This window comes from Cervus canadensis, chromosome 3 (genome assembly GCF_019320065.1).
Source record: "Cervus canadensis isolate Bull #8, Minnesota chromosome 3, ASM1932006v1, whole genome shotgun sequence".
In the NCBI taxonomy this organism is placed as follows: domain Eukaryota; kingdom Metazoa; phylum Chordata; class Mammalia; order Artiodactyla; family Cervidae; genus Cervus; species Cervus canadensis.
Window position 1 is genome coordinate 41,170,857 of NC_057388.1, and position 27,638 is coordinate 41,198,494.

General features: G+C 38.6%; 1 protein-coding gene across 4 annotated transcripts in view; it reads left to right on the forward strand.

Annotated features, from left to right (window-relative positions):
* The window catches only part of LOC122438271 (gamma-secretase activating protein), a 91,327-nt gene that overhangs the window by 42,641 nt on the left and 21,048 nt on the right, over positions 1–27,638 (forward strand). For all 4 annotated transcript variants that reach the window (XM_043462950.1, XM_043462952.1, XM_043462951.1 and 1 more), the window contains 6 exons: positions 4,467–4,559; positions 4,681–4,898; positions 13,439–13,508; positions 14,032–14,114; positions 17,324–17,377; positions 26,483–26,611. In XM_043462950.1, the coding sequence (XP_043318885.1) occupies positions 4,467–4,559; positions 4,681–4,898; positions 13,439–13,508; positions 14,032–14,114; positions 17,324–17,377; positions 26,483–26,611 (647 nt within the window). The remainder of the gene's footprint in view (positions 1–4,466; positions 4,560–4,680; positions 4,899–13,438; positions 13,509–14,031; positions 14,115–17,323; positions 17,378–26,482; positions 26,612–27,638) is intronic.

Here is a 27,638-nt window from a genome sequence, read left to right on the forward strand (position 1 = left end):
TTTTCTCTGGATGCACCGCCCCCCGGCCCCCACCAAAATGAGCTTTTTGAAAGAAGGGATGGTGCGGAAGGAATGTATCTCCCTTCTTAGAACCTAGGATGTCAGCGTTCCTATGTTTTTAGTAGCAATCCTAAAAGATCATTTGTTAGTATAAAAATGACGACAGTGAATGAGATGTTTCTTAAAAGCCTATGAGAAATAATACATCATGTTGTCCCTTGATTTTAGAGACAAAAACCCTTGAGAAATCATCTGTTCCCTGTTACTAATTGCTAAAAGCTTCTGAGTCCCATAAATCATTTATAGATAGATCAGCTTGAGTGAGTTGTCTTTCACTGAGTAAATATGGTAAAGGGAACTTGAGTATTAGACTGAAATACATTAAGTGAAAAAAAAAAAACATATTAAGTGAGTCTATAATGAAGTCAGTAAAGAAGGGATTTATTGTGGCTCCCAGTGGAAAGCTGCTTTTCCATGACAGTTGGGATGAGTGGGCACAAACCGGTTAGTTAGTACAAGACTAAACAGAACTATTGCTTGCCTGGCACAGTATTTTTAAAAGAAAAACTTCAGATTTAGAGCAGATGGGTTCTTTAATATTTTCTTTATCCCTGTTTCCCAGTTTGCCTACTATCATCACAAAGTCTTGTAAAGGAACTGGGCAAAGAAAGAACCAAAATGATAAGAAAGTTTATAATTTTTTTTGGTCTTTTAAATTGAAGTGTAATTAAGTTACAATATTATATTAATTTCAGGTGCACAACAGTGATTCATTATTTTTATAGATTATACTCCACTTAAAGTTATTACAAAATAATGGCTATGTTTCCTTGCCTATAAAATACATCTTTGTAACTTATTTATTTTGTACATACTTTGTACCTGTTAATCTCCTACCCTTATTTTGCCCTTATTCTCTCTCCTCACTGGTAACGATTAATCTGTTCTCTATATCTGTAAGTCTGCTTTTGTTTTGTTGTAGATAATTGTTTTATTTTTTTAGATTCTTCATATACGTGATACAGAATATTTCTTACTTCTCTATCTGACTTATTTCACTAAGCATAATACTCTCTAGGTCCAGCCACACTGTTGCAAAAAAAAAGATTTTTATTTTGAATGATACTGTTGATGAGGGGAGATATCCTATGCTAAGTGGGTCAGTATGTGGCAGTTTTTAATATGAGCTCTGAACCTGTGGGAAATTATTTCTGAGAGGCCTGATTCTACTGTATCCTGTGGTAAGAGAGATAAATGTAAGATTTCCTGGGTCTGAGACTTGATTCTTATCAGCAAAGCTATATCAGTATCCCATCTCTAGAATGATGTGGGAAACTTTCCACTAAAAAATCTTTCCATTTTGCAAGGTCAAATGTATGCTTCCTTTTTTTTTAACCCCTAGGAGTGACTCTTGATAAGGGCAGCCATGATTTAATCTATGATCTTTAGAATGTAGAGAGTGAAAAAATAGTAGAGCTTTGTTAAAAATAGGCTATCTTACATAAGTTGTCTTTCCTTCTTGAAACAGATTTTGTTACATAGGCACAAGTTTGTACCCAGGATTAAAACTATTCTAGAGGTGACTTTTATGACAACAGTATTGCTTTTTGAGTGAGGTCTTTTTGCAATTTATTGCATATAATTTCCCTGAAATGTCACCCTATTAGAAGGGGCTTCTATTGATTTAAATATTAAAGAATAGAGTTTTAAGGGAATTTTTCATGAACCACAAACCACCTCTATATAAGACAGATATATTTATACATTAAAAAACTGTCTTTTTTTTTTTTAACACTATATTCTAAGTGTTTTGCTTAAGTTTTCTTCATCTTTACAGCAATTCTTCTTGGTGATGTTATCCTTATTTTCAGTTTAGTCGCTCAGTCGTGTCCAACTCTTTGAAACCCCGTGGACTGCGGCACACCAGGCCTCCCTGTCCATCACCAACTTCTGGAGCTTACTCAAACTCATGTCCATTGAGTCAGTGATGCCATCCAACCATCTCATCCTCTATTGTCCTCTTCTCCTCCTGCCTTCAATCTTTCCCAGCATCAGGGTCTTTTCAAATGAGTCAGTTGTTTGCATCAGGTAGCCACTTAAAGTACTGGAATTTCAGCTTCAACATCAGTCCTTCCAGTGAATATTCAGGACTGATCTCCTTTAGGATAGACTGGTTGGATCTCCTTGCGGTCCAAGGGACTCTCTCAAGAGTCTTCTCCAACACCACAGTTCAAAAGTATCAATTCTTTGGTGCTCAGCTTTCTTTATAATCCAACTCTCACATCCATACATGACCACTGGAAAAACCATAGCCTTCACCAGACGGATCTTTGTTGGCAAAGTAATGTCTCTGCTTTTTAATATGCTGTCTAGGTTGGTCATGACTTTTCTTCCAAGGAGCAAGTGTCTTTTAATTTCATGGCTGCAGTCACCACCTGCAGTGATTTTGGAGCCCCCCAAAATAAAATCTGCCACTGTTTCCACTTTTTCTTCATCTATTAGCCATGAAGTGATGGGACTGGATGCCATGATCTTAGTTTCTGAACGTTGATAGCTCAGTTGGTAAAGAATCCCTAGTTTACAGATAATGAAACTGAAGCTCGGAAAGTCTGTGTTGTGTTCTCAAACTTCTTTTTGTGTCTCTCATCAGGGGCGCTGCTTCCCTTGTGGCTCAGCTGGTAAAGAATCCACCTGCAATGTGGGAGACCTGGGTTCAACCCCTGGGTTGGGAAGATCCCATGAAGATCTTATATTAGTTTATTGCTGCAGTAAGAAATCACCACAAATTTAGCCCTTAAATAAGCAACACATTGTCTTGTGGTTCTGGAGGTCAAAATTCTAAAATGAGCAAGTCTTAGGGCATCATGGTAGGGGTAGAAGTGGTTCCTCTGGAGATTTCAGGAAAGAGTTGATTCTTCACCTCCTCCAGCATCTAGAGGCTAGCATCTCTTGGCTTGTGATCACATCACTCCAGTCTCTTTCATCATTGTATGGTCTTCTCTTCTGTAGTCAAATCTTCCTCTTTTCCTTATAAAACCATTTGTGATTACATTGGGTCCAACTGGATAATGCAGGATCCTCCTATCTCAAGATCCTTAATCACATCTTCAAGGTCTCCTTTATCACTTGAGGTGACATAGTCATAGGCTCTGGGGATTACCACATGAACATCTTTGGGATGTTTAGCCTGCCATAGGTACTACTGACACTTTTGGTGAGACAGTAACTTTTGTGTGCACACTGAGAGATTTGACATTCTTGGAGCCCATTCATTCATCAAATGACAGTATAAATCTCCCCTCTGCCTCAATAATTGTGACAACTTAGAACACCCTCATGTATTTCCAAATGCCCCCTTGCCCAGGGACATAGTACTACCGTAATTAACTGGTCAAGTAAGTGGTAGGATGAGGAGTTAATTTAGGTCATGATGTCTTTCCATTGTGCCCTACCGTATCATGATTTGTGTTTTTCTACTTAAGTGCTGCTATAATGCAACCACTTATGCTAAGTATTTTAGCATCATTTAATCTACATTGACTTGAAAGGACAGCTATAAGTCAACTATTTAGAGTTTTACATCCTCTTTCCTTTCCCTTCCACAGAATGCCTTTTATGAAAATAATTAGCATGTATTTCTTTACTTCTTAGGGAGAAAAAAGGAGTCTAGCTGGTTCACTTATATTAATAATCTAAATGCTTCATCTGCATGAAATTCACTCCTACTATATGAATTTTTCTGTTTTTCTAAGATCCTAGAAAAAATTATTGGCAAGGACTACTTCTATCCTGCCCCCTCTCCAAAGATCTGTTTTGTATACCTTGCCTCAAATCCGTATACAAAAATTCTGTTCTTTGTACAAAAATATCTCATGAAGGGACTGTGAAGGTGTGAATTCTAGGCAGCTTGTTATGCAAGGAAATAAATTAATACATCATGAAATGTCAGAATGCTTACAGAGATTGTTTTGATGAATATCAGTTTAAAGGTTCTTTAGAGAAAATGCTGCTGCTGATGATAATGGTGACAATGAGCAGTGGGCAAACATAAGAAACTAAATTTTAGAACTTCCCTAACATGTCAGAAATTATGAAGGAAATTCCCATGATAAACTATTTCCAGCCTGTCATATTAAGGAATAATTCATGTTGCTGGATATTTTTAAATTCTGATTTGTTCTCAGAGTTCATTCAGATTCATATAAAGCAACAATTCATAAACAAAACTACAGATATAAATTAAGATAACCATAGCTAAATATCTAAAGAGAGCTATAGGTAGAAATGAATGATATCTTGCTAGTAAGATGAAACATACTGACATCAGACAGCTTTTTATTACATTGGTCAAAATTTCTGTGTTTTTAGAGATTCAAAGAAAAATAGGGATACTGTAAAGTTGTTGACTCTAATCTATATTGTACAGCACTTGCCACTTGGAGCTGACTTAAATCTCTCTTCCATAGACTATTACGTGGCCGTTTACTTACCTGGTCATTTCTTTCATCTCCTTAACATTCAACATCCAGACCTGATCTGCCACAGTCTGTTTCTGACAGGTATGCCTGTAGTTTTTCCCTCATGAACATGGTCTGTTTGGGTTCATTTAAATGTTAATGTTTATATTTGGGGGAGTGGGGTTCTTTTATTTGCTGATCTCCTTTTTTTTTTTTTGGCCAGAGAACAGTGAAGTGATTGGTATGCTACCTCATAGTCCTTTACAGTCACTGTCAGGGTCTCTGGTCCTGGATTCGTGTTCTGGAAAGCTCTACAGGGCGCTCCTCAACCAGTCATATTTATTGGAGTTCCTGTGGAACACCCGGCTGGACTGTGAGAGGATGGCCTTGCTTCACTGTGTGCTCTCATGTGGCCGAGACCCACGACGACTGGAAGCCAAGGTGGGAATATAGCTTAAGTTTAGAAATCTGCAAATGGACGACCCCAGATGTATACGTTTGGTGGTTGAAATGAACAGAAGTTAGGTTTATTCGGTGACAACTGAGGTTTATCATTTTTGTCCTGACTTGAAGGTATTCTTCCCTTGCGCTCTCCTTTTTTATGCACACAGACCTCATACTGTGAGGCATGTCTGTTCTTTTCAGTATTCTCTTTTCCATATTGTGAGTGAATGTTAGCTCTAGCAGTAACGTTCCAAGGAAGTGCTCAGTAAAATAGAGAGTTTCTCAAATATCTACTTTTTCTCCTGGTCTGTATTTTGTGAATATCATCAAAAGGACTAAATTTATTTATTACACTTTAATTAGAGATAGCTCACATTTATATTTCACATTATAGTTTATGAAGCACTTTCAGACATCTCATTGCTTAATTTTACAACTATTTGGTGAAGTTGGAGAAACCCTTCATTAGACTTGATTGGGACCAATGGGTAGTTGATCAGTTGAAAAAAAGATACCTTAAATATTTTATTATTTTAACCTAAAACCTGTAGATGTACATTTATTTCCCTATCTTTTGATGTAGATTTAGGTCCATTCTTTGTCAGCTAATTGGAGTTAAAAATTATTTTTCTTACATAAAACCACTACTAATGTCATAGCTTTATCTGTACTTGTAAGGCTCTTCCAGTTACTTTCTTTTTCTTTTCTTTTCATTTTATTCTCTAAGGAGGTCAATAGTTTAAAGATCCTTTCAAAGCAGTTGGTATATTATCAGGCAGTTTTTCCTGTTATAGTTGTCTCACACCTAGTTTTTTAATAAGTGTTTTTAGAGATATGCCTTGGAGTCTTTCCCAAACATTCAACTTTATTTGTGTGTGTGTGTCTGAAAATATCTTTATTTGACCTTTACTTATAGCAGGGAGTGAGATTTATATTGAGAGTTTTGAGGGAAATAACAAGAGAAGAAATGATGATAAGGACCATTACCAGCAGCCGTGCCAGCATCCCAGGCTCATAACTGCTGGGGAAAGCTGCTCTCCTTCTGTAATGATCATTTAACTGAGTATAGATATGAAGTTGATAGTTACTTTCTCTTATTTAGAAAATAGTAGAGAAGGACCCAAGGCAAGGGAGCCCTCTAAGCCCTCTAACGGGCAGAGCTATGGAGAGGGACTGGCCAAAGAGGCCTTCTGATCAACAGCTACAAGAAGCTCAACAAAAGACTCTGATAGGGCCATAATTCCTGCGGCAGAGGCAGTCCATGTTCCTGCACACTTGGCGCCGACAGGGTCCCCGCAAGCCAAGCAGCTGCACCACCTTCACGCTCAACTCTCACTGGGGCAGAGCTGCCACAGGCAAAAGAACCAGTCGCATTTGTGCGCACAGGGTCGCTTCGGTCGTGTCCGACTCTTTGTGATCCTGTAGACTGTGGCCTGCCAGGCTTCTCTGTCAGAGAGGGGTTCTCTAGGCAAGATACTGGAGCCTACTGGCCAAGACTGGTTGCCGTACCCTTCTAGAGCACTATATTTCCTACTACCCTCGCCGCCAACCCCCCTGAGCACCTGGTGCTGCCAGAACCCCTGCGCCCCAAGCAGATACACCACCTCCACACCTGGCCCTCACAGGGGCACACCCAAGCCCTCCAGGGAAGCCTCAGGAGCAAACCCCAGTGGACGACCCACATGCAGAGGTGGAAATAAAACCACAGTTGAAACCCAGGGGCAGTGTGGCTAAGGAAGAAGACCCAAAACCTTCCCACCAGCTGTACAAGCTGCAGATTAAAGCCACACAATCAACTAGGCAGACTCTGTGTCTGTGGAATATATAAAAGGCCATTGAGAGTGCCCACAAAAGAAGATGCACTAGCTCTGATAGCTGTGGACGTTGGAGGCAAGAACACACAGGAGTAGGACCAGATTAGAATCTGAGCAGCCCCCACGGCAGGTCCAGAGATCAGCTCAGTGTTGGAGGGCATCCTAGGGAGGGGACTCTGACAGCAGTGACTCAAGAAAAACATTTATTATTCTATGTGTTGACTTGTACTGTAGATTCTTTTGGATTGTTTTTTCTTTTCTCCCCCTCTGTTGTAGTTGTTGATTTTATTGGCACTAAGAAACCCAGTTAAGCTTTTGAGCTTTTTTCCCCCCTCAGTCATCTTTTATTGTTGTCATAAACCTGTGCCTCTGCATTGGGCTTTTGCAGTTCTGTGGAGTTTTCCTCTTTTTTTTTTTTTCCTTTTCTCTTTTTTTAATTTTAATTTTTTAAACCTATTATTATTTTTTCTACATTTATTTCTTTGTTTGCTTTTCCTACTGTTCTTTTCCCCTTGCAGTTAATCTTTAACATATATAAACATTTATATGTTATATTTAACATATCTACATTTAACATTATCTTCCTCTATTTAACTCTGCATGGCTATTCTTTCTTTCCTTTCTTTCTCTCCTTTCCTCTCAACATATTTGTTACTTTTATTTCCATTGCTTTTTTCCCCAGTTGGCACTTTGCTTTAGTTTTTTTTTCCCAGTTTGTGCTTTAATTAGTGTTCTTCTGGTAGATATAATTTATGGTTTCCTTTGTTCACCAGGTCAGTCTATTGTACTTTATTTTTGTTGAACTGTTTTGATTTTGCTTATGGGTGTATATACTGACAAAGCTGACAAAGACAAGCAAAGGTTAAGTGAATTCAGTGCCACCAAACCAGCTTTACAACAAATGTTAAAGGGACTTATATAGTCAAGAAATACAAGAGAAGAAAAAAGATCTACAAAATCAATCCCAAACAATTAGAAAATGGCAATAGGAACATATATATCAATAATTACTTTAAATGTAAGTGCATTAAATCCTCCAATTAGGCTGATTCATGTCAATGTATGGCAAAAACCACTACAATATTGTAATTAGCCTCCAACTAATAAAAATAAATGGAAAAAAAAATAAAGACAAACCTGGAAAATAAAAAAATAAATCCTCCAATCAAAAGACACAGACTGGCTGAATGGATACAAAAACAAGATCCATATATATGCTGTCTACAAGAAACCCACTTCAGACCTAAAGACACATATAGACTGAAAGTCAGAGGATGGAAAAATATATTCCATGCAAATGGGAAGCAAAAGAAAGCTGGAGCAGCAATCCTCATATCAGACCAAATAGACCTTAAAATAAAGAAGATTACAAGAGATAAGGAAGGACACTACATAATGATCAGGGGATCAATCCAAGAAGAAGACATAACAATTGTAAATATTTATGCACCCAACATAGGAGCACCTCAATCCATAAGACAAACACTAACAGACATAAAAGGAGAAATTGACAGTAACACAATAATAGTAGGAGACTTGAACACCCCACTCACACCAATGGACAGGCCATCAAAACGGAAAATTAACAAGGAAACACAAGCCTTAAATGATACATTAGATGAGATGGATCTCATTGATATCTTCAGGACATTCCATCCAAATGCAGAAGAATACACCTTTCTCTCAGCTGCACATGGAACATTCTCCAGGATAGACCACATCTTGGATCACAAAGCAAACCTCAGTAAATTTAAGAAAATTGAAATCTTATCAAGCATCTTCTCCAACCACAATGCTGTGAGACTGGATATCAATTACAAGAAAAAAACTGTAAGAAACACAAACACACACAAAAAAAAAGAGAAAGAAAAAAAAAAAAGAAACACAAACACATGGAGATTAAACAACAAGTTTCTAAATAACCAACAGGTTACTAAAGAAATCAAAAGGGAAATAAAAAAATGTTTAGAAACAAATGACAATGAAAACACAACTTAAAACCTATGGGGTGAAGCAAAAACAGTCCTAAAAGGGAAGTTTAGAGCAATACAATCCTACCTTAAGAAACAAGAAAAACATCAAATAGATAGCCTAATGTTACACCTAAAACAACTGGAAATGGAAAAAGAAGAACAACAAAAAAAACCCCCAAAATTAGTAGAAGGAGAGAAATCATAAAGATCCAAGCAGACATAAATGAAAAAGAAATGAAAGAAGCAGTAGTAAAGATTAATAAAACTAAAAGCTGGTTCTTTGAGAAGATAAACAAAATTGACAAACCCTTAGCCAGACTCAAGAAAAAAAGAGAGAAGAATCAAATCAACAAAATTAGAAATGAAAAAGTAGAGGTTACAACAGACAATGCAGAAATACAAAGGATTATAAGAGACTATTATGAACAACCATATGGCAATAAAATAGATAACCTGGAAGAAATGGACAGATTCTTAGAAAAGTTCAATCTTCCAAGGCTGAACCAGAAAGAAATAGAAATAATGAACAATCCAGTTACAAGTACTGAAATTGAAGCTGTGATCAGAAATCTCCCAAAAGACAAAAGCCCAGGACCAGATGGCTTCACAGGAGAATTCTGGCAAACATTTAGAGAAGAGCTAATGCCTATCCTTCTAAAACTCTTTCAAAAAATTGCAGGGGAAGGGACACTTCCAAATTCATTCTACAAGGCCACCATCACCCTGATACCAAAACCAAACAGACAACACAAAAAAAGAAGACTACAGGCCAATAATCACTGATGAATGTAGATGCAAAAATCCTCAACAAAGTTTTAGCAAACAGAGTTCAGCAACACATCAAAAAACTCATACACCATGATCAAGTTGGGTTTATTCCAGGGATGCAAGGATTCTTCAATATATGGAAATCAATTTGATAGACCATATTAACAAATTGAAAGATACAAACCATATGATGATCTAAATAGATGCAGAAAAAGCCTTTGAAAAAATTCATCAACCATTTATGATTAAAACTCTTCAAAAAAGTTTGAAGAGTACATAGAAGGAAACTACCTCAACATAGTAAAGGCCATATATGATAAGCCTACAGCAAACATTATTCTCAATGGTGAAAAACTGAAAGCATTCCCCCTAAGATCAGGAACAATACATGGGTGTCCACTTTCACCACTATTATTCAACATGGTTCTGGAAATCCTAGCTACAGCAATCAGAGAAGAAAAAGAAATAAAAGGAATCCAGATTGGAAAAGAAGAAGTAAAGCTCTCACTGTTTGCAGATGCCATGATACTGTACATAGAAAACCCTAAAGATAGTATCAGAAAATTACTAGAGCTAATCAGTGGATTTAGCAAGGTTGCAGGATACAAAATCAATACACAGAAATCACTTGCATTTCTATATACTAACAATGAAAAATTAAAAAGAGAAATTAAGGAATCAATCCCATTAACTACTGCAACAAAAAGAATTAAATATCTAGAAATTAACTTACCTAAGGAGACAAAAGAACTATAACAGAAAATTATAAGACACTAATGAAAGAAGTCAAAGATGACATAAACAGATGGAGAGATATTTTGTTCCTGGGTAGGAAGAATCAGTATTGTGAAAATGACTGTACTACCAAATGCAATCTACAGATTTAATGCCATCCCTCTCAAATTACCAACGGCATTTTTCACAGAACTAGAACAAAAAATTTCACAATTCATATGGAAACACAAAAGACCCTGAACAGCCAAAGCAGTCTTGAGAAAGAAGACTGGAGCTGGAGGAATCAACCTTGCTGACGTCAGATTGTACTACAAAGCTACAGTCATCAAGACAGTATGGTACTGATACAAAAACAGAAATACAGACCAATGGAACAAGATAGAAAACCCAGAGATAAACCCATGCACCTATGGGAACCTTATTTTTGACAAAGGAGGCAAGAATATACAATGGGGCAAAGACAGTCTCTTCAATAAATGGTGCTGGAAAAACCAGACAGCTACATGTAAAAGAATGAAATTAGAACACTTCCTAACACCATACACAAAGATAAACTCAAAATGGATGAAAGACCTAAATGTAAGACCAGAAACTATAAAAACTCTTAGAGGAAAACATAGGCAGGACACTCAATGATATAAATCAAAGCAAGATCCTCTGTGACGCACCTTCTAGAGTAACAGAAATAAAAACAAAAGTAAGCAAGTGGGACTTAATTAAACTTAAAAGCTTTTGCACAGCAAAGGAAAGCACATAAGCAAGATGAAAACACAACCCTCAGAATGGGAGAAAATAACAGCAAATGAAACAACTGACAAAGGATTAATTTCCAAAATATACAAGTAGCGCATTTAACTCAATGCCAGAAAAACAAACAACCCAATCAAAACATGGGAAAAAAACCTAAAGAGACATTTCTCCAAAGAAGACATACAGATGGCTAACAAACACATGAAAAGATGCTCAACATCGCTCATTATTAGAGAAATGCAGATCAAAACTACAATGAGATATCACCTAACACTGGTCAGAATGGCCCTCATCAAGGAGTCTACAAACAGTAAATGCTGGAGAGGGTGTCGAGAAAAGGGAACGCTCTTGCGCTGTTGGTGGGAATGTAAATTGATACAGCCACCATGGAAGACGGTATGGAGATTCCTTAAAAAACTAGGAATAAAACCACCATATGACCCAGCAATCCCACTCCTAGGCATATACCCTGAGGAAACTGAACTTGAAAGAGATACATGTATCCCATTGTTCACTGCAGCACTATTTACAATTAGCTAGAACATGGAAGCAATCTAGATGTCCATTGACAGATGAATGGATAAAGAAGTTGTGGTACATCTACACAATGGAATATTACTCAGCCATAAAAAGGAATGCATTTGAATCAGTTCTAATGAGGTGGATGAGCCTAGAACCTATTATACAGAGTGAAATGAGTCAGAAAGAGAAAGATAAATACTGTATTCTAATGTATATATACGGAATCTAGAGAAATAGTACTGAAGAATTTATTTACAGGGCAAGAATGGAGAAACAGACATAGAGAATAGACTTATGGACAAGAGGAGAGGGGAGGAGAGGGTGAGATGTATGGAAAGAGTAACAAGGAAACTTACATTACCATATGTAAAATAGATAGCCAACGGGAATTTGATGTATGGCTTAGGAAACGGAAACAGGGGCTTTGTGTCAGCCTGGAGGGGTGGGATGGGGAGGGAGGTTAAAAGAAAAACAAGAAAGAAAATAGTATTTGATCATCTGTGACATCTGTTGCAACCAGCCAAAAGTCTGCTGTCTGATTGCTGCTCCTTTTCAGATACATATTTTAAGATTTTTATATCATCTTGTATATTCTGTAGTTTCGTTGCAATGTATTAGCTGTGGATTTGTGTTATGTATCTTCTTCAGGATTTAGAGTTCTATTGCAAACTGGCCTAATGATTTTTCATTATGGAAAATTCTCTACCAATATGTCTTTGACTCTTATCTCTCCTTCATTCTATCTCTGATTTATTTCTGTAATCCTTATTAGCTATATCTTGGAGCTTCTTGCTTTGTGTCCCTTGTCTCAATTTCTCTTTCATCTTTACACCAACTCTTTGTCTCTTTGAGCTGTATTTTGAGCATTTTATTTTTTCAGCTTTATCTTCTTTTTTTCAAACTGGAGTATAGTTGCTTTACAGTGTTGTGTTAGTTCCTGCTGACAACAAAGTGAATCAGCTATCCATATACTCACATCTTCTCCCTCCGGAACCTTCCTCCCACTTCCTACCCCAGACCTCTAGGGCGTCACAGAGCACTGAGCTGAGCTCCCCGTGCCCTGCAGCAGTTCCTACTAGCCAAGCCCTCAACTTTTACCGACCCACCAATATTCTTTTGGTGTCCGTATTTCACTTGTCTGGGGGGTAATATTTTATTAATATTTAAAGATTTAAATATTATTTAAACATCTAGTTTAAATATTTAAAGAATATTTAAACATTTAAATTTAATAATATTTAAATAATATATTTAAACAAATATTTAAGTAGTATCAATCAATAATATCAATATTATTATTAAATATTTACATATTACTAAAAATAAACATTATTTAAATATTTAATTGTTCAAAATAAGACAACCAGCATGATACGTTTGGAAATAAGGACAACTTGTTGGCAGGATCAGAAATGTGAGAGGCTCCATGGCTAGTCAAACCTCATGGCATCAGTTCTAAGGTTCAGGAACAAAGAGTTTTGTTTCTGCAGCAGGCTGTTATAGAGGTTGATTGAGAGAATCGTAGATATAACAGGGATTATACTGTCCTTGGGAAGACAGCATAGCCATGCTGACAACGATTAAGTGGTGTGACTGTGCTGGAATTCAAACCCAGGTCTGCTGCCTCCAAGCTCAGTGGTTGAGTTTGATTTTCTCCTGTATCCATAGCTCTTCACGCCGTGATTTTGCTGTTATATGTCCTACTCTAGCAAAAACAAACACTGGATTGAAGAAGACTTATTTGGATCCTAGCCAAGGGCGTTTATTAAAATGCTGTATGAAGAGGACCTCATTTGTAAATGAGGTGCTGGTTACCCCCGCAGCTTTGTGTTATGTAGAAGTGAGTGTGTTCCTAGGCAATTCTAAAATAGATATCACACTTTAAAAGATTCGTACATATCTTGTGCTTCTTTGGTGGTGGGAGGGCACGGTTTAGATTTAAATACCAACGGAATTGTCTTCTTACTTTTTAAAGATTATTCAGTGGATTTCTGAGAACATCTCTGCCTGCCATTCATTTGACCTCATTCAGGAATTTATAATTGGTAGGTGTTTCTGATGGTGCATGTTAAATTGAATCCGTGATCCTTTTGCTTAAGGGAAAACAGTAAATTGATAATGCCTCAATATGTCAAAATGTTGGATAGGAGCATTTTATTTTTAAACTGCATTGTAGTCAGCAGCTAATTAAACTTCATTCTCTTGTGGTTTTGCAAGAAGCTGTGACTCTTCAGAGACTGATGAAATATAACACATGATCTTGATTCTATAACCTTATTAGTGATTTTTTTTCCCCAGTAAAAAGTAGTGCTCAGCATTGTGTTGGCTGGTTCTGTGTGAAGTGATATAATGTCATTTTTACAGATGTAAATGTCAAATAATTTTTGAACTTGTTCTCAATGTAAAAAGTAGAACCTGAACAGCAGATAGAACCATGATGATTAGCCTTTTGAGAATGAAGAAAAAGACAATGAAAACTTTTTTTGGTTTGCTTGTTTTGGTGAATTACAAAGTCTACTGCCTTTTCTTCATATTAAAACATGTCTCCCCCTCCCCAAACTTACTCAGCTTCTTCATATTGGAGCATTTATCCAGAGACAAGTAACATGGATAAACTTTTGCCATATTCCTCACTGCTCACTTGGGATACAGTAAGTTAACACTTTATATATTTCTTGTGTAATTAAAATTGATTCACAGTTGTGGGTCAGTTTGACATCCTTGTAGAAGTAACCAAGGCCATGATTTCATTTCTATTTTACCTCATAAGAATCTGAAAGTGAAAGTCACTCAGTTGTGTCCGACTCTTTGCGACCCCATGGACTATACAGTTGATGGAATTCTCTAGGCCAGAATACTGGAGTGGGTAGCCGTTCCCTTCTCCAGGGGATCTTCCCAACCCAGGGATCAAACCACATTGCAGGTGGATTCTTTACCAGCTGAGCCACACGGGAAGCCCAGGAATACTGGAGTGGGTAGCCTGTCCCTTCTCCAGGGGATCTTCCCAACCCAAGAATCAAACTGGGGTCTCCTGCATTACAGGCAGATTCTTTACCAACTGAACTATCAGGGAAGCCCCCATAAGGATCTGAATTGGAGATTTCTGGTAGAAGAGACAATGAATTGTTACTGTTGGCCAAATGTATTTAACATAAAACTCTAGAATTGAAGGAGAAGATACAGTGTATGTGTTACCTTCCTACTACCAAGCAGAAAGAAGCTTCTATCATCTTCCAATTGTTTTAGTTTTTAAAGATTTTCTAACAGCAGGAGTAGATGAAAATAAATCTTAGGATTTTATAAATGAGCAGCGGCTGGACCACTGCTATTATTCAGAGCCATTCTATTTACTTAGTAGATTAGCACCTTCATAAGCTTTTCCCCCAGCCTTAGGAAGAAAAGCTGTGATAACTCTAGAGTGTCAAGATCAGTTAAACTCAGTAATCTTAAGCAAATTCACCCCATTCATCGTTTTCTTCCTGTTGGTCCAGACTCCCTTCCTTTTAGTTGGGAAAAAGTATTTCAGGAGAAAACATTGTTCATTGTCTCTTGAATGTGGTTCAATAAACTGAACTTTGTTGGATCACAAGTGAAAATCATGTACAGGCTGCCCCTGAAAAAGATTCTGCCTCTCCTCCTTTCATGTTTAGATGTTAGAACTACGGTATGCTTACTCTTGAGGCAGAAGTTTGTATCAACAAGGCATTTAGAAAAATAAATTTATTTCAGGAGACACAGGAAAATAAGTACTAGGATAAACTGTAACACTTCCCATTTTGTTTTAAAACTATCTAAATTTAATCCTTTAAAAAGGCCTTTCAGATGTGTTTGATTTTTTTTTTGGTGGTGGCCCTGTCATGCAGCATGTGGGATCCTAGTTCCCTCCACCGGGGATCGAAGCTGTGCCCCGTGCAGTGGAAGCACGGAGTCTTAACCACTAGGGAAGACTTAATCACTAGTCTTCCAGCCAGGGAAGTCCCATGTTTGATTAATTTCTAAATTATTGACATACACAATGGTAGTGTTTTCCCAAAGGTCCTTTCTTCTTGTCTCTCACTGTTAGAGTTGTTAAACTTTCATGGCACATTGTAAAGTTATAAGGGAAAGATCTGAGCTTGTTTCTTCTCCAGGTCCTCACTGTTTGAAGAACATTCTTCAAAGGTGCAGACTCTGTGGTAATGTGGCAGGAAGTTTGCAGGTTAACCCCCACCTCCACCCTGGCCAGAAGCAGGAAATGTACATTTCAGCTTCCTCCCCTCACCACCAATGCGGGCTGTCACTGTCCTATGTTCAGTGTCTGGGAGACTAAACAGGACCTCTAGTTCCCAGGGTTGAGAATATGTTAGTTGGATGTTGTGTGACTGTAACCCTGACAGACAGTTCTTCACATGTGTGTTTCTCCTTCTTTGTGGGGCAGAGGAACTTTGTGGACATACAGAGTGACATCAGGAAGTCCTACAAGAAGTATAATATGAAAAATATGAAAAAACCAAGTTAAACCACTGCACAGAGCTTATTTTAGGGTTTACCACGTTGCTTTAAAGTTCTTGCGGTTAGAGTATGTTACCTTAAAGGTCTCTTCTAGTTCTGAAATTCTATGATCCTATGATTTGATTTTAGCAATGATATAAATCATTTACTTTTTTCTAATCTGCATATGCTGTTAATGCTATACTCTTAATAAATACTTGCCACAATAGAAAATTTTAATTCATACTTCTATTACTATATGGAAATAGATTATTTCTGTAAATAGCTGAATTGGATTTTTTAAGATACTAGAAAATATTGTGCTCTTACACATAGATAATCCTGAATTATGGTTTGCAGACAATGAGGCCTGTTGTACCTATTTTAAGATGTTATTTATAACCTGAAACTGTAGTGAAATTTCTGTTCCTGAGTAGTGATAAGTGTTAAGCACATTTAGATTCTTAAAACAGGCTTTCTCCTGTCACAGTGAAGATCTCGGTTGCTTCAATGTTTTGGAAATTTATTTCTCCATCCCTGTGATGCTATTTTTCTCAGGAATATTGTATGTCAATGAAACCCAGGACATTTGAGTTCTAAACAAATACCAGATTTTATTTCTATTTTCCCATATATCATCTACTTTTTTTTTAGGAAATGAAAGAGGAATTGACTAATTGAGATATTAATATATACATAACAACAAGGAACCACTCTTTTCAAAATAAGTGGCAATTTTGGCAGTTTATTTTTTTATTTAAATTTCTGTTTTAATGCTCATGAGTTAGAAGAATGTTATTATTTGGATTTCCTGATATGAATTGCCTCTTGCACATTTGCCATGGTGATTGTGCTGTATAAACTCTTTATGGAGATCTCTTATTTCTGAAATTATGTTGGAGGATGAAGTGCAGAACAGTTTTCCACTGAAGTCAAAAAAACAATCCCATTAGTGAGATGGGGATCAACTATAATATATTTAAATGAAGGGGAAGAGGGAGAAAGGAGTAAAAAAAAAAAAAAGGAAAGTGTCCACCTTATCATAATACTTGATGGTGCAAATGTAATTTGCCTCCTTTGTTCTTAAATGAAATAATAATAATAATGTATAAATAATACATTATTCTGTGTTTCTTCATAGTAGTCTTATTCTTTAGTTTAGTGATGCTGTCAACTATTATAATCGTAACTTTACAGAATATTTCCTTCCTGAGGTAAGAGATAGGCTGTGTTCACTAGTATTTATAAACCCCAAGGTTTATTTAAAGTAGAGGTTAGCAAACTGGGAGCTGCCCTCAGCTTCTTTGTGTACAGAAAATACTTCCTGAAGGCTCGGGCTGGTGGTAGTTGATACGTTTAGCAGTTGTGTGTGTGTTTCCCCCCTCCACAGGAAATTCCTGGAATAACCCTTGTGACAGAAGAGATTCCGTTGCCTCTTATGAAGGTAAGTGCTTACAGAGAGACAAAAGTGCAGGCTTTCATGGCTTCCTTGCTGGCCTCCAGTCACCTGCCCCAAACGTCATGGTAGTTCCAGAAGGGATTGTGAACTCTCAGGGAGGGTGGGGTGAGGGGGAGGGCCGGTTGTCTAGGCAGTCCTTCCTAAGTGGTAGTCTCTAAGGATGGTATCAGGGCAATTCTTAGGAGTGCTCTTTAAAGAGGGAGATTTTCTGAAGACAGAGAATATGAAGCATGTAAAAGTCATAGTTTCCACTGTGCTTGAAGCCAGTCCACGCTGGAGGAAGTCCTGTAGATTTTCTCTAGAGAACCCGAGAGCTGTTTGTTTTTTTTTCTCACTTCATTTACTTTGTCACCTCCTCAACACACACACACACACACACCACAGAATCTTAAAACCATTAAGTAACCTGGGCTGGGATTATCTAGTTTCCCTCTGGTTTTGAGAGCGGCCTTTCTGCTTCTTAAGAGTGACCTGTTCGGGCTCTCTGTGGTCTCAGCGCACCTTCTTCCTGCCCGCCAAGCGGCAGCCTTAGTGTATCTCCACAGTCTGGTGGTTTCACAGGAGTTTCTAAGACAATGGGGAGGGTGGGGTAAGGTGGGTGAGTAGAAAAGAATGTGTATGTAGTTAAAAACTGGAGAGTATTTTAGCACAGTTTCCTTGAAGCTCCTTTGTTGTTTTTGGCACTGCCTCCTGTTAATTATAGCTTGCTGTGTGCTGGGAAATCTCAACTTCTGGCAGCAGGCAGCCCGGGGTGCCTCTTGGTATTTACATTTGATTCTTTTGAATCCACGAAGAGCAGGCCAGGCCCAGGAAGCTGGGGGGAAGCTGTGGGCGTTTGAGGTCATGGTGATGCCCTGGGGGTGAGAGAGGGCCAACTGGGGCAAGTTTAGTGGTTCTTGGTTTTGGACTTCAAGCATCCTTTGAGTAGAGATGGATAAAAGAGGTTTCTAGACAGCAATGTGAGACAACTTTGAAGATCTACAAAAGCAGGAAAATGATGCAAAAGAAAGGTTTGATTAATAGCTTAAAAGATTCTTATTAAGAACCTCCACCCTTTTATTTTATTGTTTTTGCTTTTACCACTAGTTCAACAAATCAAGAATGTGTTTAATGGACACACAATAAACCAGTGAAGAAAGTTTTAGAAGAGAGCCATGTCACCCACAGTTCTTTAATTTCTAACATAACTGTCTATTTGCCCCATTTCCTCTTGGTCTTTGTCATAGGTGTGCATATTTTGCCTAGTACTGGCCATCTAGGGATATTTAATAAAGATTACAAATTATAGTATATCATGCACATTTTCATGTTGGTACATAAACTTCATAATTTTCATAATTATGATTTCTAATGACTCCATAGGTTTCCACTGTGTTCCTGTGTCTTAGTTTACTTAATCATTCTTCCATTTTGAGACATTTAGTTTGTCTCTAGCCCTCATTGAAAAAATTATTTTTGCTATTAAAAATAATTTGGCAGTGAATACTTTTATGTAGGTTTTTTTGGGGGTGTGTGTGTGTATTATGTGATTTATTCCTCTAAGGTTAAATGCCCAGGAGTATTACTGAGTGAAAGGCCATGACAATTTTTAGAGCCTTTGATTTTTATTGCCAAACTTATATTAAAAAAATGTTGTGATAATTTACAATTACAAGGGATTTATGAGTTTATCAGTTTTACTATGACCTTACCAACATTGTGTATTTTCATTGAAAAAATTAAGTATAAAAGACTGATGGGAAGGTTCTCAAGACTTTTACCCATTGATTTATTCTAAGAATACAATCTGTCTTTGCTTGGGAACAAGCTAGCTTATTTTGGCTCTCTAACTCTGTGTGTGTGTGTGCGCGCACATAAAATTATTTTTTTATGTAGTTCATTTTTTTCCTTCTTTGTTATTCACTTTGCCTTTTCCTTACTTTTTTTTCTACTCTCCCCTAATTATCTTTAGCATTTGGCTCTGCAGAGAGTTATTTCCCATTAACTGTTCCCAAACATGCTTGGGAGTTCTTCTGAGACACTGCATGGTGTCATATACAAGTCAGAAGTATTACATAGGACAAGTTTGAGCTGTAGATCTCTTCACTGTCCTTTCTATGCAGACATGATCCATCAGGGAAGCCATAGGAATGCAGAGGGATTTGCTCATGGACTCAGGAGATGGTGGTACTGAGTTTGGTTTGGCCAGCTCCTGCCCGTCTCGCCCACCCCCATAACTTATCGAACCTTTCAGTTCACAAGACACTTGGCCCTCACAACTCCCATTTGTTTTCCCATCTCTGCTTGCATAATACCTCTCACTGTAAGCAGCTGTCTTTGACCTACTTCAACCGCAGGTCCCAGCCCAATTATATTGCAATGGATCTTGTTGTAGTAGCATATCCCCCCTACTTTTCCTTCCTCCCTGGCCCGTTATGTGACTGTTCTTGCAACTTCCCTGATAGGAGTTGGCTCTGAGCACCCTTAACCTGAATCACAAGTTACCTTTTGAAAGTGTGCTTGCTGCTGGATTTTCTATGAGGCCCAAGGGACCCCTGTCTGCTCTGAGCACACTTGCTTCCATTCTGCTTGTAAGATGACTGCCCTGATAAGGAGTCTGGAGAAGGAAGGACAAAAGGAAACTAGACGAGCACTTTCCTTCTGGTCTTCCTGCAAATAATTTTAGTGTGAAGCGGAGCACTTTATAAATGTTTAATATACGGACATCGAATTTAATTGGTTTATACCAGTTTATCATCTGAAAGACAAAAGGTTTCCTTTATAGAATGGTTTCTAAAAGAATTTTTAAAAATGAAACAAAAAGTATATTAAAACAAGGTCTGCACCTTAAAACCTTAAAAGGCATGTCATCGAGAATGGCCTTCCTAAGAATGATTTAATCCCTTCCACAGGAAGTCATGTAAGAATTAAAAAAAAAAAAAAGGAGAAACAATAGCTTACTTGAATATCAAGAATGGAGAACTGTAGTATTTTTATTGAAGTATTTTTAAGACAGGCATCTTTAGTTTCATTTTATACAGTAAGGAAGGCTTTAATTTAACCATTTGTGTTGTGACTATTAACTATCTGACCCAGAGACTGGGAAGGAGAAGGACTTCAAACCCTTTCCAAGTTATGGCCGCTCCAAGTGAGACGGCTGCTGCAGTGTCCATCAGGGGTCTGCTGCAGTGTCCATCAGGGGGCTGGATGCCCCTGAGCAATTGGAGAAAGAGTGGTTGACACCTGTGCTGTTCTCCATTCAGAGACTTTTTCACTTGATTATGCTTCTTCTCTTAAACACTTAAAAAGTGTTTTAAAAATACTGTTTTAATTGGGCAAAACATGAACATAATTAAGCTTTTAGTGAGATACAAAAGACACCTTTTTCCTTGATCCTTCCAATGCAGACAGCCACCATCACTTGAAGAAAAGTTTTCTAAGCCATTCAAAGTGTCAACACAATCACAGCGTAACAACTTACAGTTTTTAAAAATGAGCATTATTGCTTTGACAACAGTGTAGTATTACCAGAAATGTCAACTGGTTATGTGTGAGATATTGACTTTCCAAAGTTTAGTTTGTACATATGCGATCTTGTGATATAACTAGAAATATGTGTTTCATCTTCTTCCATGGTTCCTGGCACAGAGCTCTCCTAAAATCTTTGTGATTTCCTAAGAGATAAGAACTATAGGGAGATCTTTTGTTATAATGTTAAGTGTTCCAGTTCCTGAAATAGCTCCAGAGCACAAAGGTGAAAAGAAGGTCTTATTATTCCTAACAAGCCCCTTTCAGCCACACCTGAGTTTGTCAGTGAAGTTACTGGAAAGCACCTGAGGGTGGAGCTGGTTGCCGGTAGAACTGACCATGTGATTAGAGGGTTGGCCCTTTCAGCCCTCTGCCAACACCACCTTCCAAGGCTAGAGTGGCTAGAGATAGAGTTTAGCCACCCATGGCCAATGGTTTAATCAATTGTGCCTGTGTGATGGAGCCTCCATAAAGAACCCTAGTTGAAAGATTTCAGAGATTTAATGGGTTGGATGAATATATGGATGAATATATGGAGGTGCAAGGGTGGGGGTGGTGCGCCCGAAGAGGACATGGAAGCTCAGAGCCCATTCCTGCCCTCTCATCTCTCAGTCTGGCTGTTACTGAGTTGTATCCATTTATAATCAACTGGCATATAGGAAGGAAACTGTATTCCTGAGTTCAGATCCACTGTAACACATTATAGAACCCATGAAGGGGGCTCTGGGAACCTCGGATTGATAGGCAGTTGGTCAGAATCACAGGTAGCAACCTGGACTTGAGAGTAGCATTTGAAAAGGGGGCAGCCTTGTGGGACTGAGTCCTCAACCTGTGGGGTCTGAGACTGTCTCCAGACAATTGGAGGACACCTTGCTGGCACTGGAGAATTGATGAATGTGGAGGGAAAAACCCACACATCTGGTGACCAGAAGTGAAGAATTTTGTGAATAGACTGTTGGAGAGAAAAAACACAAGTTATTCCTATATAGTGTATTTTTAGAGGCAGAGAATTATGGCAAGTTCAATTAAGATTGTAGAAACATAATTTTATAATGGTCCAAAGAAACACTACTTGTTAGAGACAGCACACCAGGCTGGAAAATCCATTCCTGTCATTATCTGTAGAGATGGGAGTACCTTCAGTTTACTTCCCAGATGTTCAAATTGAGGAACAGACCTGATCAAAGATTCCTGTTTTTCTTTCACTTCTGCCAGTCATTCGACTGTGCTGCTTTTGTTCATAGTTTGGTTGAGAACATAATGTTTAATTCTTAAGGTTGAGAGGAGGAGACTGTCTTAGCATGGGCTTTCTCAAGATACATGCTGATTGTGAGATGTAATAGTTTAGAGCCATATTTAGGAAGTTACATTAAAAATTACATCCCATTAAAAATGAGTACTACTACCCAGCTGGGAAGAGAAGAGAGGTATTTTTACTAAATGTTGGGAAGAAGGAGAAAGTCCACTTGTAACTAGGAGAACTCGTACATACAACATGCAGTTTTCCTAGCAGGAAGCCTCAGGAGTCACAGTCACTGTCCTCTGTATGAATGGCCCTGCTTAGAGCATCTTGGCTCAGTATGGTACCTTGCCGGCTTTGTGGACACATAGATGTTTCTATTTTATTCTGTTTGTACAGGAGGTAGTGGGCCACTGTGTTTCTCTGGGCTGCAAGTAAAAGCTGATGCTGAGATAGTATCCACTGAAGAGCCAAGTTTGATGCTTTACCTCTGCTAATTGAGCCCTGGCATGAAGGGTAAAGTTGGCTTCCTCTTCTGTAAAAGAAAATGCTGGTTAATCAGCAGATGTAGGATCAGAGCCAGAGGGCCTTCAAGAAATGAGAGGCAGATGTTTTTTTCCTGGCAGTAATTTGCAGATGAGCCAATAAGTACCACAGTATTGTTTTGTTTGTTTTTTTTTTCCTTTCTTGGTACTTCTTTTTTAAAGAGGAAAAAAATCAAATTTATTTCCCACATAAATGGGAAACAGTCTTTTAATATAACCCTTTAGTCCTTTTGTTCAATTAATATTAGTTGTGGTGGACTACATTTGGTAGTTATTTCATGTCATCCTAAAAGTCAAATTAAGATTATTTCTCAAGAAGAGACTTAAAATAATTTTCCTTCCTTTAAAATCAAAATGTAAAACTGTCCCTTGTATAGGGAAATGCTCCTGGGTCATTCCTTGAGGATCTGATGGACTCTAACGCCAGAGTCTCCCAGAAGTAGCTAAACTCATGGGTATTTTCTTATAAAGCATTTTTGTGTACTTGAAATCATTATAAACTCTTTTCAAGAAGCTGGCAATGTGCTTCTTAAATTGTTGTGGCTTTTCCTTTCCTGTTGTCCCTGATGAATACGGTGCTTAGTACTCAGCTAGTTCTACAAATGCTGCCTGACAAAGAGGAGTGTCTTTCTGTGCTCCCAGGTTGGCTGGTAGGGTGTGATTGTGTAGCTCCCACGTCCTCTTCCCCCCATACTATGTAACAACAGCTAACATTTTACCTTGGTGCTTCTTTTACTCTCTGGGTCAAGGAATGTGCTGGTGTTACTTTGGCATTTGAAGATTCTTTGAAAGTCAGATTGAACCTGCTCTCTAACCCTATCTCCTATTATGTCACAACACAATTGCAAGTCTGCAAGCAGGTGGTTCTTCATCAGCCTTTAAGCCAGAGATGTAGATGAAAACCTTTGAGAGTGGGTAAGAGACTGACATGACCTGGATGTGCTCAAGCATGTTCTCGGCCCAGGCTGAACAGTAGACTTGCCTGGGGAATGTCTAAAACTCACGAGGCCCAGGTCACAGCCCACAACAGTAGGAGTCTAGGGAATGGGACCCAAGTGGATACTGAGGTTGGCAGTCATACCCTAGGGGTAGACATCTTCACTGCAGAGATTGAAGTGCCGTGGGTTGTTTTCTCTACTTTTTCTAAAGCTCTGTCTATGGTCTGAATCTTTGCTTATTTCCTAGGAGCTGCACGTGGAACATCCTGTCTTCACCCTTCACTTATATATCCATTTTCATCTTCTAGGTCTTATTTATTTCCCAGACTTCCAAATGGGTTTCCCTGGTAGCTCAGCTGGTAAAGAATTCACCAGTTCAGGAGACCCCAGTTTGATTCCTGGGTCGGGAAGATTCCCCTGGAGAAGGGATAGGTTACCCATTCCAGTATTCTTGGGCTTCCTTGCTGGCTCAGACGGTAAAGAGTCCGCCTACAATGTGGGGGACCTGGGTTCGATACTGGGTTGGGAAGATCCCCTGAAAGAGGAAATGGCAATCCACTCCAGTATTCTTTCCTGGAGAATCCCCATGGACAGAGGAGCCTGGTGGGGTACAGTCCTTGGAATCACAAAGAGTTGGATATGACTGAGTGACTAAGCACAGACTTCCAAATAGACCTCCCAATTTATAATGATCTTTGTGAATTTTCATAGCTTAAAAAATCGCATCACTTATCTCGCAGATACCAAGTACTAACATACGCCATTAACTGTACTCTCTCAATATCTATATTATAACATCCAGCCCAGTGACCTCCTTCAATGACCTACACATGTTAAATAGACCTACAAATATTAAAATATTTCTGGGGCTTTTGGCTATCCTTATTTAAAGGTAAGTTATTGTTTTAAAACTTAGATAATGTTTCCTTCGACCTCAGTAGTTTTAAACTATTTTAAGCTATGGATTCCTTTGAAACTCTGATATAAACTATAGACCTTCATCCCAGAAAAGTGCTCATAAGAACACATACTCTGTTTTACATACAATCAATAGACTCAGGACCGCCTCTGAAGCATGTCCTTGGACTTGCTTGTTTTATCTGCTTATAGGGACTTTTTTAATGGGGCGAGGGTGAGAGGAGGGTAGTTTGGGAGAGATCTTTTCTTTGGAGCCGCAGTGTTTGTGTGAAAATAGAGTCTTCTGACAGAAGGATGCCTTTGGCCTGAGGGGAAGAAGGTCTTGCATAGGTAGGACACCATCATTCCTTCCTCCCCTGTCTCAGCCTGGGCAAGGTTGGATGGACCGTGCAAAGCAGGCAGAACTAATTGCACAACTGACCACTAGATGTCACCACAACACCAGTTAATTTGCTGGCTTCGGGCACTAGTTGCCTAAACTCAGATGTAGAATAGCTGCAGCAAGAAAAGCTGCAGTGACTTCCTGTCAGGGTCCTAATTCTGTCAGTTGTCTACAGGGTTTGCTTTCATTATTGTTCTTTCAATATAAGGGAGACAAAATGGTAGACAAAGATATATTCACTATCAGTGTATGGAGAAGGAAAGAAAAGATAAGAGAGATAGGTCAGATGGAGAGTGGGACCTGACTCTAGGTTTCCGATTTCCTCTTGAAATAACAATTTCTTGGAAATAGCTCTTCCTGTCTCTGTGAAAATGGGTGTTGGCTGGACAGGCCTTTCAAGCTTCTAAAATAGCAAGTTTGTTTTGTTATGTAACTCACTTTCCTAATACCGGTATCCATTTTAAGCCACTTGTGACTGTGCTTTCAATAAGAATTTGGGTGATGTGCTATTACGTAACAAAGGGCATTTTTCTTGATGGGGCATTTTTTTTAAGTTCACTTTTTTTTCCCCTTGTAATACAGCCTAGTCTGTATTACACCGTAGGCATTAAGCTCACTTTGTTTCCTGGCCACACATTGTACCCTTGATCCCAGTCAAATCTTTTTTTTTTTTTTTACTTTTATTTTATTTTATTTTATTTATTAGTTGGATGCTAATTACTTCACAACATTTCAGTGGGTTTTGTCATACATTGATATGAATCAGCCATAGATTTACACGTATTCCCCATCCCGATCCCCCCTCCCACCTCCCTCTCCACCCGACCAGTCAAATCTTTTATAAATGCATATATTTTGGCACGATAATAGATACCATGAATCTGTCTTCATTAATTTGCAAAAACAATTTTTTGTCAAGATATCCTTTAACATTAAAAATGTATTACTATAGCATTTTATTTTAAAATGAACATAGTGAATTTTTTGCTTTGGGCTAGTACAGTGATATCAATATGTCAAAAACCTAGAGGGGATGGGTGCCAGCTAATTCCATTTTGAAGTAGTTGACAACTGAGTGTGAAAGTTCACTTCACCTTTCTGATTCTTGAGTTTTGAAAAATACCCTTTGGAAGTAAATAAACTTAACTGGAAAGTAAACCTATGCTTCCATGTGCTCTAAATCTTGTGACCATTCTGTCACTGAACATGACATTGTTGATATAACCTGAGTCAGAATGGGTTTCTGGGGAAGAAATGACTTGATGTGTTCAAAGCAGACTTCCCTGCTTGGCCCTCACCCAGGGGGAGTCACACTGGCTTAGGGAAGTGAGCAGCTCTCTCTCTGTATAAAAGGGGCTCGAAAAGAAAGGGAGGGAGGCAAGCCCCTTTGAGTCTGTTTTAGAATTCCTGTCAGGACAAGACTGTCATCCCTTGTGGGAAGCATCCGCTCAGAAATGCTGTCTCATGAGAGCTTTGTAGCAAGGCCTGCCCGGGCTGTGCCCTGTAGTTCAGGCCCCAGGACCTGCTTCTCGAGCCCGCTGATGTTTTTGTCTCTTACAGGTGCATAGCTTTAAGGGCTACTGGGAAAAACTGAACTCCAACCTGGAATATGTTAAGTACTCCAAGCCACACTTATACTATAACAACAGCGTGGTCAGGAGAGAGTGGCACAACCTGATCTCAGAAGAGGTAAGTGTGGGTTCCTGAAAGGAGAGCAAGAAGCCTAGCAGGTTAGGTTAAGTGAGGCCCTGAGGTCATAAAGCTGGCTGAGGTCCAGCACTCTCCACTGTTGCCAAGCACTGTTCATTAGTGCTGCTGATCCCCAGCAGGCAGACCAAGGTGCTTCTGTGATTTCTTTCTCTTCAGGAGGAAATTAAAGTTGCAAAGAGGTTAAGGGACACACACAACACGTTCATAGTAGGAGTGGGATTCACATTCGAGTCTCAGATGTGTTCTTGCATTACTTACATAGTTAAAAAGTGATTTTAAAAAATCTATATGTTCCCAAATTTGTGGATGCTAGGAGTTAGGGAGGGCTTCCCTGATGGCTTAGTGGTAAATAATCCACCTGCCAGTGCAGGAGACGTGGGTTTGATCCCTTGATGGGGAAGATCCCCTGGAGGAGGAAATGGCAACCCACTCCAGTATTCTTGCCTGCGAAATCCCATAGACAGAGGAGCGTGGCTGGCTACAGTCCATACAGTGGCAAAGAGTCGGACATGAGTGATCAACTGAGCATGGCCAGATGGGTTAGGAATGGTCGAAAGCAAAAGAGTGAATATGACCCCTATAAAGGGGTAACACAAAGGGAGATCTTGGGGGTGATGGAGCAGTTCTGTATGTGGATGATGGTTGTACATTGTCATATGTGAATCTATACATGTGATAAAATGACAGAACTGTATGCTCACTGATTTGGGTATTGTACTGTTGTTGTTTATATAAGGTATGAACACTGGGAGAGACTGGGTGATGAGTATGTGAGCTCTCTCTGCAGCATTGTTGGATATAGTTGTAGTGTTATTGTATTGATATATAAAATATAGTTGGACTTGCAGCTCCTTGAGAACTTGTAATAGTTTCAGAATAAAAGTTTTTCAGCCAATTTTTTTAAGAATCTAGGTGTTATGATTACCTTGAAACAAAATCTCCTTTTTTTCTGAACTCTTAACTATATTGTATTATGACCTTAATGTGAAAAATGTCACCCACAAAA